Here is a 16,683-nt window from a genome sequence, read left to right on the forward strand (position 1 = left end):
ATAAAACATTTTTTGCATAACATAAGTTTGTGCTGTGTGTAATTATTATGTATGTATAAATACACACACACACATTCATGTGTCTTTAAGAAACATTTACATGTGTATATATATTTATTTATATTTTAGTATATTCTATATTATATATAAATAAAAAACGATATATAAATACAAAATTTCTTAAATGTATATATCTATATATATGTATGTGTGTGTGGTTAAATATAAAATTTACACACAGCACAAACTCACATTATCTGAAAAATTACTTTTACTTTGTATGAGATTAATCCAGATTAGTCTATGCCCAGCCCTAGTTAAAATGTACAAATGTATATGACCTCTGTAGGTTATATTTGTAAGAGATGAATTTACATTGTCACATTTGATCCATGCTTTAATTTAAAACAACTTACAGTGCTTTTTAATATATGTTTTTTATTATGTGTCTTCTGGGATCAAACCCATGACCCATTGCAATGCTAACAAAATGACCTACCAATTAAGCTACAGGAATACTTTGAATTCAAATTGTGACTATAATCTTTTACAAATTATAAAAAAAACTCAGGTGGGAATAGCAAACCATGTGTGTGCCACACAAAAAACATTGAGGTCAACATTATCCAAATGGAAAATTACAAAATGTAAAACTTTTTTAAAAATAAAAAGTTTATTTTTCTTTGTCTCAAAATAGCAGAAATCCTGAGCATTTGCATTTAATTGTTGTACCAGTTAGATCTTTTTTAATAAAGACTTTATTTCCTAACAGCAGCAGTTGGTCATATAAGTCACTGCATGTAAACATATGGGTTTGCTTTGGGGTTGCTCACGGTGTAGCTTGTAGTGATATTTCTTTGCACTTGACTAAAATCATGACAACTGTCAGACCAAATTGGATGTTCGAAAGTTTCTTGTTTGATCTCCTGCTTCATTCCCTGACTCCTGAACTCATAAGCCAGGCGGATATCCTGCATGTAGCGTTTATGATCCACAGAGGAATTTGCAAACTCATATCCATCCTGACTGCCACTTAAAACGTCACAGTACTTCAGGCTTTTGTTCAGGACACACTTGAGAGGTTTGCCGACTACTGCGTAGAGATGCTTGTGGTGTCCATTGAGGTGAGGGTTAATGGCAGTTTTACCCCTTTGACATGAGGTGTAGTTGTCATAATATTCAGCTTCAGTTTTTATCTGTGGATATTGAGGGAACCAATGCATGCCATGTTTGTTACACCCATTTTCAGAATCTGAATCCTGTTCGGTTTTAATTGCTTTGGGGAGAATCATGTTGTTATAACATTCATTTTGCACATAGTTTCTTCTTTCACTTTTTCCATTAATGCCGTAACTCTCCTCTTCACTGTAACTATTGAGCCTACGTGTGTCGCAATCAGTTTGTAATTTTCCAGTATGGGTGTGGTAGATACTGCCGGACCCTGGGCACGAAGCAACAAGACAGTGGGCTTTCCAGGGAACATCCTGCAGTCTAGAGCTGACCAGAGATGAAACACAGAAGTTGAGAGGTTGCTCTTGGGTTTTACTGGCATCTCCTCTGAATCCCATCCTATTGGCCAGGGCTGATCTGGAACTTTCAGGACATGAAGAGCTTGACCAGGCGCTGTCAGATGAGCCATGGAAAACACCGAACCTTTTATGAATGCGGAAATAAAAGTTTAACTGATTAAAATGACAATATCCACTGTCACCTTAAAACCCATTAATAATATTTTATGTTGTGTGCATGTTTGACATTAATGCATAATAATCTTACGAAGGAAGAAAGAACAAAACAAAAAGGAGGAAAGAACAGACAAACAAAAAACAAACAAAAGAACGAACAAAAGAGCGAATGAAAAAACAGATGAAAGAATGAAAAAAAGAATTAAAGAATGAACAAGCAAACGAAAAAACGAAAGAACGAATAAAAAACAAACAAAAAGAAAAAACAAACAAAAGAATGAACGAAAGAGTAAACAAATGAAAGGACAAACGAAATAACTAAAGAACGAATAAAAGAACTAAAGAACAAGTGAACAAAAAACCAAATAAAAGAACAAACTAAAGAACAAATGAAAAAAGAACAAAAAGAACAAACAATATACAAACAAAAGAACAACCAAATAAACAAACAAAACAACGAACAAAAGAGCAAACAAAAAAATTAATGAAAGAAGGAACAAAAGTACGAATGAAAAACGAATGAAAAGAACAAACAAACAAACAAAAAAATGAACGAAAGATCAAACAAAAAAACGAATGAAAGAACGAACTAAAGAACAAATGAAAAAAGAAGGAAAAAACAAACAAATAAACAAAAGAACAAACAAAAGAACAAACGAAAGAGCGAACCAAAGAACAAACAAAAGAACGAACACGAACAAAAAAAACGAATGAAAGAACGAACTAAAGAACAAATGAAAAAAGAACGAAAAGAACAAACAAACGAACAAAAGAACAAACAAAAGAGCGAACGAAAAAACAAACAAAAGAACAAACGAAAGAGCGAATGAAAAAACAAATGAAAAAACAACGAAGAGAACAAACAAACCAAAGAACCAACAAAAGAACGAAAAAATTAACGAAAGAACAAATGAAAAACGAACAAAAACAAACAGCAGAACTAAACAACAAACAAAAGAACGAACAAGGGAATGGAAAAAAATAAATGAAAGAACGAACTAAAGAACGAACAAACTAATGAAAGAACAAATAAAAAAAAACTACGAAAAGAACAAACAAATAAACAAACGAAAAAATGAACAAAAGAATAAATGAAAAAATGAACAAAACAAAAAACAGCAGAACTTAACAACAAACAAAAGAAAGAACAAGGGAACGGAAAAAATGAATGAAAGAACGAACAAAAGAATGAATGAAAAAACGAACAAACAAATAAACAAACAAAAGAACGAACTAAAGAACAAACAAAAGAATGAATAAGCGAACAACCAAATAAACAAACAAACAAAGGAACAAACGAAAGAGTAAACGAATGAAAGACACAAGCAGACAGACAGGTAGTCAGACAGGCATTCAGACCTGCTGGCAGATGTTCTGTGTTTGCTCTTCATCATCATCATCCTCTTGACTGTGAGCTCTGTATTGGAGGACACAACTACAGGAACAGCCACACAGAACAGAGCGAGCTGAGGAGGCAGCAGAGCTCCAGTGTTTGTGTTTCTCTTCTGACCCTTCAGGAACTTCAGACTGCCATTAAACTGCAGGCTCTACACAAGACCACAGGAAACCACAGAGTCAATGATGAGTATACACAGAATACAAGAGGGGTTTAAGCCCCCCAATTAAAGCAAGAAATTAACAGATACATCTGATGAGCTACATTTTATTTCCTCAAATGTTCTGATCATTACAGATCAGGACAAACTGATGAGAAATCTGCTCAAATCTAACGTCAGGTCTACCTGTGGTGCCAAAACTGACCAGAAAGCCGGATGTGCTGTCCAGCAGGCAGCGTATTCTGGCTATGAAGCAGCGCGTGAGGAAGGGCGACAGGTCAGGACGAACCCCATCAGTCGCCTGGGCGCTGAACAGATGAACCATCACAGCAGCCTCATCTACTATTACAAATAACATACAGAAAAAAATATGTTTGTTTAACGGTAAACAGCTTTCAGCTAAATTTCTTTTATTTCTACAGAAGAAAATGTGGCCCGAATCATAATTTCATTTTGAGCGAATTTATTCTAGATGTACCCGGACAGTCGGACACATGTGACTTTTGTGCCTTACAATAAAGTACATTACAGACAAAAACATTTAGTCTGAGCAAACTGAGTGTAATGAGGAATGGTATTATACACACTCGTGTCTCCGGTGGTTTGAGGGTCTGACTGGCTGGGGTTCATGGACCAGTGTAGCTGTCTCCAAAACTCGTGACGTTCCTCCACATGGATATAATCAAAGAAGTTCTGGTGCATCACGTCTGTCTGCCAAAGAGAGTTACGATGATAACATGACAGATAACATGATGAATGAAACTAAGCCTGAACGTCTGAAATGCATTACATACAACACAATATACAAGCAAATTATTCACAGAATGTTACACTTGCAAGTTTTGAAATATTAGTGAAAAATATCTGTGTGAACTAAAAAAGAAAGCATTTTATAAATTAACTTAAAAGTCTTTATAAAGTAAATGCAAATATGGTCAGAAAAGTGAAGATTAAAGGTATCATCATCTATTTGCAGACAATAAGTTTAATTTTAATATCATTGCTAAACTTAATATTCTTAAAAATATAAAATATTAAATTAAGATTCATAAAATGTTATGTTGCAAAAATGTTCAGGTTGTTGGAGGGGAGGAGCAGAAAAACAGCTGAAATGGATTGTGTATTAAGCAAGTAAATAAGATCAACTGTAATTTCTCAATTTAACTTGAAGTGTTTTCATATGTTTTCTTTGATTCATTTTCTATTGAATCACATTAAAAACTTGAAATGCTCCTTGTGAAGGCTTTTCTCATAACCTAATTTTCTTTTCAATTGTTATCATTTGTTCATTCTTGTGTATTTGCTTGAGTTCCTGTATATAACATGTCTCATGAGCAGCATGTTTGTGTTGCGTGACAGTGGGCCTGCTTGCATGCGGACAGATGTGACTCTTTGCTGATGAAAAACAAAAGTCTGAGACACCATTTATGACGCAACCAACCCACTTGTTCATAAACCAACCAAAAATATTCAACCTTCCTTTTATTTTCCAACTCGGGACATGCAAAGCTTTCCACCGGCCTTTCATGTCTCATGCCGAACTATGATCAAATTCCCATTAGAGGAGGAATCTCACAGAAGCTGCCAGAAACATTTCACCAACCAATTTAAAATTAAATCATAATAAAAATATTACAAAGCCTAATAAAGCTTATTTTAGGACCATGTTGCATTGTGATATTTTTATCGTTACATTTTTAACCACCAAGAATATATCATTAAGAAGAAACCATACGAGTTTCATTGTCTTTGATTAAAAATATAGATTTTTTGCTCTTCTAATTATGGGGTGCAATGTGGACGTGTTTTTGTGAGATTCGCAGTGTAATGTTTGCCAAGTATGAGACTACAAAACACTTAAATAAACTGAGGCGTGAATGAAAGACTACTTTTATATTTTGAAATAGGAAAAGGTTTAGAGCGTGAAGGGTTGCCAAGTTTGTGGTTTTATTGCAGATTTGGGCCACTTTTGCACTGTTGCCACGGGCTGATTTTATGTCCGCTGGTTGAAGCGACCCCAATAATGTGATATTTTTCCGGAATGCGAATTTTAGCAGATAAACCCTGCCAAAAACACATTTTTACCTCTGTAATGCGATTTTCGAGCTAGTTTTGAATAGTAATTGGGTGGGTTTTGCTGTGAAAACCTGGCAACCTTGAAAGCATGACACATTCTGATGTATTTACACACCTGTTACAGTGGAAGTGGCCATTTTAAGTACAACCCCACATGTGTGTTTACATTTTTCTGATGCCCACATGGTTTTATTGTAAAGGGACATTCCACTTTTTTTTTTTAAATATGCTCATTTTCCAGCTCCCCTCCCTGGAGTTAAACATTAGATTTTCACCGTTTTGAAATCCATTCAGCTGATCTCCGGGTCTGGCGCTACCACTTTTAGCATAGCTTAGCATAATCCATTGAATCTGATTAGACCATTAGCATCCCGGTCAAAAATAACCAAAGAGTTTAGATATTTTTACTATTTAAAACTTGACTCTTCTGTAGTTACATCGTGTACTAAGACTGACAGAAAATTAAAAGTTGTGATTTTCTAGGCAGATATGGTTAGGCACTATACTCTCATTCTGGTGTAATAATCAAAGACTTTGCTGCCATAACATGGCTGCAGCAGGGGCAATGATATTAAGCAAAGCCCGAAAGTAGTCCACTTAGTAACTTTCAATCGCAGGGGACTATTTTCAGGCACTGCGTAATATCACTACGCCTGCTGCAGCCATGTTACTGCACTAAAGTTCTCGATTATTACACCAGAATAAAAGTATAGTTCCTAACCATATCTGCCTAGAAAATCGCAACTTTTAATTTTCTGTCGGTCTTAGTACACATTGTAACTACAGAAGAGTCAAGTTTTAAATAGAAATAAATCTAAACTCTTTGATTAGTGGTCTAATCAGATTCAATGGATTATGCTAAGCTATGCTAAAAGTGGTACCGCCAAACCCAGAGATCAGCTGAATGGATCCAAAACAGTGATAATCAAATGTTTAACTCTAGGGGAGCTGGAAAATGAGAATTTTTTTTTAAAGTGGACTGTCCCTTTAAATGTATTTGCTAAAAAGAAACTCCACATACAATTCATTTTTATATGCTTTACTTAAACCAGCAGTGGGAAATCTGGTCCTGGAGGGCCACTGTCCTGCAGAGTTCAGTTTCAATCCTAATAGGCTTTATGCCCAGCTGCACTACTTAGTAGTGGAAGTAGTGCAGCTGGGCATAAAGCCTATTAAATACAACTGAAAAAATCTAATCACACCCTGCGTCCGAAATTGCCTACTTCCATAATATATAGTGTGCAAAAAAAACAACTGTAGGCGAAAAATACCTGGATGACCGGCAAGATTTTGAAATGTGCATCCAATGGACACTTTACTATCCCGTGAGCTCCCTGGAGAGGAGTTTCTAGGTCACAGTATGCGATTTTGGACACAGGGAAAGTGTTCAGGATTACTACTTGGAAATGACATGCAGGTGTGTAGGGTTAAAGCTTAACTCGGCAGGAGAGTGGCCCTCCATGACCAAGATTCCCCACCCCTGCACTAAACGCTCATTAGGTAGTCACTAATGTTACTAAAGTTTCCTATTACAATAAAGTTGACAGACCTCTGTATAAAATTAACTTTATATCATAAGCACGCCGTGCATTATTTTGATGTTGATGTCGAAAGAGCCATGTTTGCAGTTACCTGATGAAATCCCAGGTAATCGACGATAGTGGAAGATGCGTAGAAGATAACTCCATCTGTACCGATGATCAATGCGAATCCAGTCAGAGACTATAGGAGACACAGTGATGGATTATTGCAGGTCTACACGACACATGAAACAATATTTTAGATGGATATCACAGGAAATCATCGCCATTTCACAATGTGGCTAACTCCCATAAAATTGTACAATGTGAAGCATAAAAAATACAAATAAATAACCGTCACTGGCGCACAAGCAAATTATTATAAAACAAAAATGAAAGAAACGATAAGATTGTGCTGTATATTTTGAAAGTTTAAAGAATACCTTTTTCATTGCTAAAAACATTATTTTGTGTGTTTGGTACAATACAATGTGTTTACGTTTTTATGGTAAAAAAACATTATTTTTTACATACCGTACATTTTTATAGCTCCAGATTTCATTTTCTTCCTGAAACGCACAGATTTGAAAAGCGCTGATTGGCCAGCTAATCTGTTTGTAGTGATTGGCCTCTGACGCTCCCTACCATGTTTAAAAGATTCGCTCACAATGCAATGCTAACAGGAGTTAACTTACAGGCTGTAAGCGGTAGGAATTATGATAATAGTCCCTTTCACACATACAGTCTTTACTGGTAATTTGCTGGTAAATTGCAGTTAACAGATCATGTGTGAACAGAACCTTTCCGGTAAATCAGTGCTCCCAATTTACCAGTAAGACAGGTTGTAAGATTACCAGTAATTTACCGGTAAGCGCTATGTGTGAACGAAAATTATAGGATTACCGGCATTTAGAACAGACGACGTCAGACCGTGCTGACAGCTTCGGGCCAATCATAGCGTTTTAATACAGATGACGCGCTTACCCCCGCAGTGTTTGCTGACGTTTCCACACACATGCTGCTTGAAAGTTGAGCACACCTGAAGTTTACGTCCACATTTCTTCACCAAAGTTGTTTAAAACAGCTTACCGCCGAATTGCCTACATCCTTAGCACGCCCTCTGTGAAGGCTAACGTGCAAACAGTAGTGTTGTTAAAAACGCATTTTCGGTTTGACGTCGTCTCATTCAATGTTGTTTGGTCATGAGCAACTTCGCGACTGTTTACCACAGACGTGAAAACAGCAAAATACGGACCGTGGATATGAACGACGTGGATTGTTTACAAATACAACACTGAGCTCGCCGCGTGCTACAGGTACTTCCGCTTTCTCAACGAATTTACCGGTATTTTTAACTGATGTGTGAATGATGTCTTACTGGTAAAATAACGGAACGCCACTGCGTGTGTGAACAGCACATTTTTGTATTTACTGGTAAATTCATTCTGGTAAATTCATGGTAATTTACCAGAATTACTGTGTGAAAGAGGCTAATGTCGGTCTTGTCTACATCACCAATCCCAGGAAGTCAACCGTTGCCTACAATCTGTGTGTTTGTTGTAGTCCGAGAAAAGAGATTTAAGTTGGAAACGATAACTCGCGTCATCGTTTACTTTGGGGTTTGTACCTTTTGCATATCGTTAACATGAAATAATACACACTTACACACCAAAGGAAATGTAAACCGTGACTCGGATCATTGGTGCTCTTTAAAAATAAGTAATGTCTGTGAACAGCAATGTTATATGGCAAATGCGTTATATACACGCCCACTGTATTTACCTGTAGAAGGAGGTCACTGTCTATCACATAGGACAGAATCTCCTTGCCGTGGTCCGGCTTTGAGGCATCCCTACTGTGATCGTCTTTCTCGGTCACTGCTGTATGGAAAGAGCACAAAGAGATAGCAGCGGTGAGGAGTTAGTGTAAGTTACACTAACAAATTAAACAGTTGCACAAAACAAACTGTGTAAACAATGTTATTGAATTGTAATAAGTAGAGTACTTTTTACTTGCTTTATATATAAAATGAATATCCATTGTTGCAGCAAATTAAAGTCAAATGTGTTAAATACCAATGAAGTAAAAATTTAAGCATTACGATTACTGACTAATAAGCTTTTTTATTGCCATTAATGTGAAATTACTGAGTTACAAGAAAACATGCCAGATGCACTTTATATATATAAAACAAAAAATGTTGCAGATTTCTTAAACACAGCCCTGTCACGGCTGATCAGTCCAAGCTAACTGAAGAAGCTAAAGACGGTGACCGACCGACTGTTCCACATCTGCTCTCAGTCAAGCACATCACTAGATGAGTTTTTCAGTTTCACGACTGATCGAGAATGATCACAGACTAACCCAAAGAATGTGCCCAAGTCTTTATTGTGGCAGCTAAGTGCCCTTCTTTGTTCATCCAAATGTTTTGCAATATTTTTGAACATTCTGTGGCCACTTACAGTCAAATATAATAGCATCAAAGTGAAGATGATAACTACAAACAGACTGATGTGATGTTTAGACTACACAAATATAGCATATCATGCGTATAATCTGGATCTGAAGCACAATTGACTTGATGAGGATTCTCAAGCAGCCGTTTTGAATTTACACAGCGTTCATCCTCCCATAATTTCATTCCCTAGATGGAGAACACAAACTTTTCTGTATGATTAAAGTATTTACATTTACGCATTTGACAGACGCTTTTATACGAAATGACTATGCATGTTCCCTGAGGTTCAAACACACAACTTTTTTGGTGCTAACACAATGCATGAACTGAGCTACAGGAAAACATCTTATGTTAATTCTTACAATAAGTTATTAGGAAATCACAAAAAATACTAATTACACCCCATTAAAACATTTAGACAATAACATGTCAAGTAAATATGCTTTTTGACTGGTTTTAATGTTTAAAACCACTTGTTTTGTCAAATTAATATTGCATTTCTTCAATGGCCCAATGCAACCTTTGACTTGACAACCGGTCAACGTGATTTAAGGTAGAGCGCGGCACAAAGTAACTTTATTTAAAAAATATTGAGTTAGATTCATCTCTGCTACAAATGAACAGGGTTCCCACGGGTCCTTGAAATCCTTGAAAGTTTGTGAATCTGGGGGGGGGGATTCAAGGCCCTGGGAAGTTTTTGAAAATATACATACATAGATGCAGGTCATTGAAAGTGCTTGAATCTATTTTATTTAAGAAGTTTTCTGAAAAAAAATCCATATTATTCCCTGTGTTGTGTAGGATAATATAATACAGATTTTAGACTTAAGCACACATGCTAAACTGTTCACTTTAAATGCTTATATCTTCTGTATGCGAATGTTGATTCATACCAAAATCTTTTTTTTGTGTTTGACAAATGAAAACATCTCTGGTTGCGTATGTAACTGTTGTTCCCTGAGAAGGGAACGAGACGCTGCGTCTCCTTTGTCATACGTCCTGCATCCCTGTAACGCTGTCTTTGGCAATATTTCAGATAGCGACATGCGTCACCCTGTCTATGTTGTTAAGCCTCACCATTGGTTGAATTTGATATACACATTCAGACGCACTTACCTCCCTGGAGGCGTCCCCAAAGTGTCACCGCAGTGACGCAGCGTGAGTTTCCTCGAAAGGGAACTGTAACAATATATCTTAAAAGGTAACACCATGTAACCTTGCTCTCACTTGAAATGTGTCCCCACATTTAGTCCTTGAATTATTTGAGGGTATTGGACCTGGAAAGTCCTCGAAAGGTCCTTGAATTTGAAGTTAACTAAAGCGTGGGAACCCTGGATCTACCGTGATCGTACAATTACACCGAAAGTGGCACGTTATAACTTACCCCATAGATGGGGTTCATTGTTACAAACAAAGGGTTTGTTGTAACACCTGCTAGATATTTTAGTTTAAACATAAATTATTCGATAAATTATGTCTATACTAAAGGTTGATATGGTTTATATATCTGCGTATAATAGATAGATATCCACACATCCATCCATCTGCGATCCTTCATCTAACCATCCTTGTGTCATGGATCAATGCATAGAAATATAGAATTTTGTTTTGTGAATTTTTGCACAATTAAGACAAAATTGTGAATTATTTCCCCTGATATTGTATTAACAGTTATCATTTTAATTAATAGTATTTACATTGTTTTCGTTCATTATCATTGTATACCTGAGGCTTCACAGTAACGTTGTGTGACAACTAACCCCGCTGTGTAAAAATTACTAGGAGTTACTGACATGTTTCAAAATGCTGTTTTAGGTAACAAGACAGTGATTAAAATAATACAAGATTAGATTTGATGACTTACAACTCGGAAATTGAAAAGAAAACATCAGATGAAGAAATTTACCTCCATGCCTTCAAAACACTCTTTGTTTAATAATCAAAACACATCAAACCTTTCCAAATTTTTTCATTTTTCCACCAATTCCTTTTAACTTAACATTGTTTTGCAGTGTTTAAAAACTGTGCAAAACTCTTGAATATAGTATTGGACAGGCAAACAAAACCTTAGGCATCACATAATGGTCATTATGATGGTTGGCAATGACGGGGAGAATGTGGAAAGGTAATTAACCAAAAATAATAGCAATAGGATATATATGAAGTTTTTAGTCTATATCAGTTAGATTTAGGGCCGTCTATATTGGTAGTGTACACCTGTAGATTTGAAATGTACAGGAAATGAAGAATCAAATAACTCATGAATGAATTGTGCACAATACTGCTAAAATGACAAAAACAGCTCAATTTTGATCCATTGTGTTCTGTATGTCATTTAAAAACACATTTTATCAGTTACGCCAAGACAGCAACAATAAAAATGCATCTAAGTTGGTTTCATGAGCCTTTGAGGTCTTATGAGTTTAATGAAATGCAATTTCACATCAATCAATTTTTCTTTTTTTATTCCAAATCTTTCCTTTTTAAAAACACATTTTGACAAAAACGATTTCTCTGTTGTTTTTTAAACACTGCATAAACGCTACGTTTGTGAACAAACTACAGGATGAAGGTTTTAGGTTGAAGTCCTAACCTAAAAGTTTCTCTAAGAATGTATATTTTAAGTTTTGACTGAAATAATTGCTTCTAAGCATTGCATGGTGATTTTAAAACATTTCCAGGATTTTCTCAAGAACAGTTTTGTAAAGCCATGCGGCAAATAATAACACAAAGCACATCATTTATGAAGCAAATATGTTACTACCCAATGCGCATTTCAAATGACCGCTTCATTGATGTAAAGTTGTTCTTGAAGGACAGGGGGGGTAAACTGCATGCGAGTACACAATAAAGGGTTTGCCATAAGTTCTCACCATGTCATTATTGAAGTTGTCACGCAACAGAACCGTGTTTAACAGCCGACTCCTCTTTGAAGTATGTGGGTCATTTACCAGTTGTTTGCACGACATCGCATGCGGATGAAAGTTGCCAACAAATACGGACCCCATAAATGTTGTTACTGAAAGGGTTTGATGTTGACAATAAATATCTCAGCCTTTCAAAAACACATTTTTGGTGTTTGGTTGTTGACTTTGCGTCAACAAAAAATCTGTTTGAAAGCCAGGGTGACAATACGAAATGCTTAATCTTTACAGGGATAATTAGGGAATCAAACAGCTTATTAATGGGCACAATGTAAATAAAGATCAAAGATGCATTTGGGATAAATATGATCAGGAATTCTCACACAAGTGAGGGAGAAAAATTGTCAAACAGATGTTCCACACACACAAAATGCTGGATGCTTGAATCATCAATCAGCTTTCAACACACATGATGGAAACAAACAGAAGAATGTTTTCAGGAATGAAGACTTCAGAAAGAATTTCCCAAATCTGCACGCAACAACCAGACAAGGAGGATTTGCAGAGCGTCAGATGAAAAACTGTACATGATACTGGAAGCTCAAGGATAGAGACTGAACCACTACTGTCAGGAAAAAAATAAGCCCTATATAGTTGTCACCCTTAAAAGTACGCCTTTGCACCCAAGGAGATGATATTGTAATAGTATCTCAAAGGTACTTGATACCATCTGCATACATGTCTGTATACATACATTTTATATATATGGTACATTTTATAGGACCTTTCAGGGTTCCCACACTTTAGTTAACTTCAAATTCAAGGACATTTCAAGGACTTTCCAGGTCCAATACCCTCAAATTCAAGGACTAAATGTGGGGACACAATTCAAGTGAGAGCAAGGTTATCGTGTTACCTTTTAAGATACATTGTTACAGTTCTCTTTCGAGGGAACTCACACTGCGTCACTACGGTGACACTTTGGGGACGCCTCCAGGGGTAAGTGCATCTGAATGTGTATATCAAATTCAATCAATGGTGAGGCTTAACTACAAAGACAGGGTGATGTGGGAGCCAGGAAGTATATCACTATCTGAAATATTGACAAAGACGGCGTTACAGGGACACAGGAAGTATGGCAAGGGAGACGCAGCGTCTCGTTCCCTTCTAAGGGAACAACAGTTACATATGTAACCCGAGACGTTTTTATGTGTCAAACACAACTATGCAAAAAAAGATTTTGGTATGAATCAACATTTGCATACAGAAGATATAAGCATTTACAGTGAACAGTTTAGCACGTGTGCTTAAAGATGGAAATATTTATGATATTATCCTACACGGATTTTTTTTCCAGAAAACTTCTTGCATAAAATAGATTCAAGCACTTTCAATGACCTGTATCTATGTATGTATATTTTCAAAAACTTCCCAGGGCCTTGAATTTTTCCCCCCATATTCACAAACTTTCAAGGATTTCAAGGACCCGTGGGAACCCTGATCTTTTTAAAGGGTACTGCCCCAGTTACAGCTAGGGACCATTTATTTTGATCTGTCAAATTATCTGGATCTACAACAAAAAAAAAAAACTCCTGTTACATTAGGCTGACGTTGCCTATATGTTATGCCTTGCATGAAGGTCACAGAAAATGAGTTTGAACATTTGAACACTCACATTGACTGTAAGAGATCTGCGACGTTTCATATCAAGTCATTTAGGAATCAGGCATTATAAAATTTCATTTAACCACACACAGCGTTGGGTCAAAAATGGACGAACTCGGCACGTTGTAATTTAACCTATGCTTGGTTGTTTCAACCCAAAATGCAGGCTTATTTAAACCCATTGTTGGGTCAAATATAAACATTTCCTGGCTTCATTTAATCCAGTGGCTGGGTTTGTCCCTTTTCGACACAAAAATAACCCATTCTGAAATGGGTAAAACATATCCAAAAAAAATACTAAGATCACAGCTCTGCCCTCCCTGTCCCTTGAGCACCTTTAAAAATAAAATTTTATTTTCAGTTCAGCATTATGTCAAAAGGGGAAACAAGCCAGCTGTTGGGTTAAATTAACCTGGAAAATGTTTAATTCCGACCCAATAATGGGTTAAAACAACCAAGCACTACACCATTGGGTATTATATTTGGAAGATGCTCAAATACCCACCTGCCACACAAGCAGACCAGCACTGATCCGGTCTAATACTCAAACCATAAACCACAGTCACAACAAACAGCATGTGTGTACAAGAGAGCAATCTCTCAAAAACAAACATAGCCACACTATTAAAAATAACAGCGCTGAAATGATTTATCGCAGAGATGCCATAGAAGAACATTTTTTGTTGGCCAAAGAACTTTTTGTGGCAAAAGTTTGTGGAAAGGAACTGGTTATGGCTCAACATTCTTCATTATTTTTAAAGGGGACATTTTACAAGACAAGAAAAATGTCAAATAAATCTTTGCTGTACCCAGGATGTATGTGAAGTTCTAAATATCATTAGATAATTTATTATAACATGTTAAAATTGCCACTTTGTATGTTTGGGTGTGTTGTTTTAAATGCAAATGAGCTGATCTCTGCACTAAATGGCAGTGCTGTGGTTTGATAGTGCCGATTAAGGGGCGGTATTATCCCCTTCTGACATCACAAGGGGTGCCAGATTTCAATGAGCTATTTTTTCACATGCTTGCAGAGAATGGTTTACCTAAACTAAGTTACTGGGTTGATCTTTTTTACATTTTTATAGGTTGATAGAAGCACTGGGGACCTAATTATAGCACTTCAGATTTTCATGATATGTCCCCTTTAAGTCTGTGAAACCACACAGTCCGACTTTAAACCTTTTAGGAACCTTAGATTGCATATTCTTATAAAGCCCCTCAATCCTGAAATCCTTGACTTAATGTGCAGTGGGTACAGACCCAAAATATATTTGGACACCAATTGAATGAAGGAATGCTTTAAGTTATCTTCGGCAAGAAAATTCTCTCTACCTTGAAAGAAGCTCTTCACTCGCAGGTAACTCACGCCGAGTCTCAACACTGACAATTTGTCCAGTTTGGAAATGACATCAGGATTGAAGGGAAGGAGATTTGCCAGCCTCTCCAGTTCGGCGTTCAGACGGTCACGGTGTCTCTTAGATGGATTTGATTTCTCTCCTAATTTCTCTGGTTTACTGCATGCACAAATTATTCATTTAATGTCACAGATCAAACATAAATGTGGCCTTATTTACTGCTTTGATACTTATGTCTCTAATATTACACGTTATTACTTGTGAATACTATTACCATATACATTAATTTATAGTAGTGGTCTCCAACCTTTTTGTGAACTACCACAATGGATAAAACAATCTTGAGGGCTACTTTTTGATATGGTCTACTCAAAATGTTTTTGTTTTACTTGTTTTTATTTGGAGACCACTGATTTGCAGTAATCGACTCAGCAGACACTTATCCAAAGCAACTTAGGCTTCAGTGCATTTACATTTGATCAGTATCTGTATTCCCTGAGAAACAAACCATTGATTTTGGCAAAAAGGTACAAAAAGTGTCATTGGTACCCCTTTAAAAAGATCCTAATGTATACAATTGAGATATTAATATGCAATCTTTTTGAAAGGGTACCACCACAGAGACAGCTTTTGTACCTATTTTTCTGAAAGTGTAGTCATGTGAATACAGGAACATTATTTGTATATAGATGCTTTAAAAGTATGGTGTGAAAAGCAATAACTTAAAATACTCAACTGTTTCTGAATAGGTTTTCTTCGTTTTTTTTCCAGCATACATACAATCCCTAGGAGAGATCATCTTTCACCTGTCTCAAAATACAATACAACAACAGGAAACAAAATAGGAATAAACAATAATGGACAGACAAAAATAAATATTTTAATGCAATAGGGCAAAACTGAAAAACGCTATAGAAAAAATGCAAAGAAAAACTTACAGAAAATACATTTTAGCACAAACAGTTGAGACACAAGTAACACTTTACAATAAGGTTTAATCTGTAATAAGTTAACCTGAACTTACACAATGAACATTGTTAACAATTGATGAACATTGTGATAAAATGCTTCTTGATAAAAAGCATCTATTAAACTTCGTATGTGTTAATTTTAATATTTACTAGAAAATATATCAAAAATATCTATTACCAAAATTTGAATAGCCTACGTGTTTGGTCAGTGCAGCTAATGCATTAAAAAAAGAAACTTTAACACAGTTACAATTGTTCATTCATGTTAGGTCATGTGCAGTAAATATAAAAAAAACATTAAATAGTAAATGTTGAAAATAATATTAACTGTAGAAATATTTAATGTTAATTTATGTAACGACTATGCTATGTAAAGTGCTACCGTAATTTTCCAGTCCTGAATAAACATTCACAATCCCAAAATAAGACTCAAAAGGTAGCCTCAACTCACCAAAATCCACCAAGAGCTTCTGCAAACCTTCTTCAGCCCAATAGAAAGATCCAACAGAGTTAAACATTTACTGTTTAAA

The 16,683-nt window shown here is 36.0% G+C and overlaps 1 protein-coding gene across 1 annotated transcript; it reads right to left on the bottom strand.

Annotated features, from left to right (window-relative positions):
• Positions 1 to 78: 78 nt before the first annotated feature.
• On the bottom strand, positions 79 to 15,981 carry ahrrb (aryl-hydrocarbon receptor repressor b). Its single transcript, XM_073872743.1, is given in 9 exon segments — positions 79 to 1,653; positions 3,045 to 3,232; positions 3,447 to 3,583; positions 3,829 to 3,952; positions 6,950 to 7,039; positions 8,620 to 8,717; positions 15,160 to 15,341; positions 15,919 to 15,947; positions 15,949 to 15,981. Coding segments are annotated over 9 exon segments (1,743 nt in total). The 3' UTR covers positions 79 to 791.
• Positions 15,982 to 16,683: the final 702 nt, after the last annotated feature.

This window comes from Misgurnus anguillicaudatus, chromosome 2 (assembly GCF_027580225.2).
Source record: "Misgurnus anguillicaudatus chromosome 2, ASM2758022v2, whole genome shotgun sequence".
Classification (NCBI taxonomy): Eukaryota; Metazoa; Chordata; class Actinopteri; order Cypriniformes; family Cobitidae; genus Misgurnus; species Misgurnus anguillicaudatus.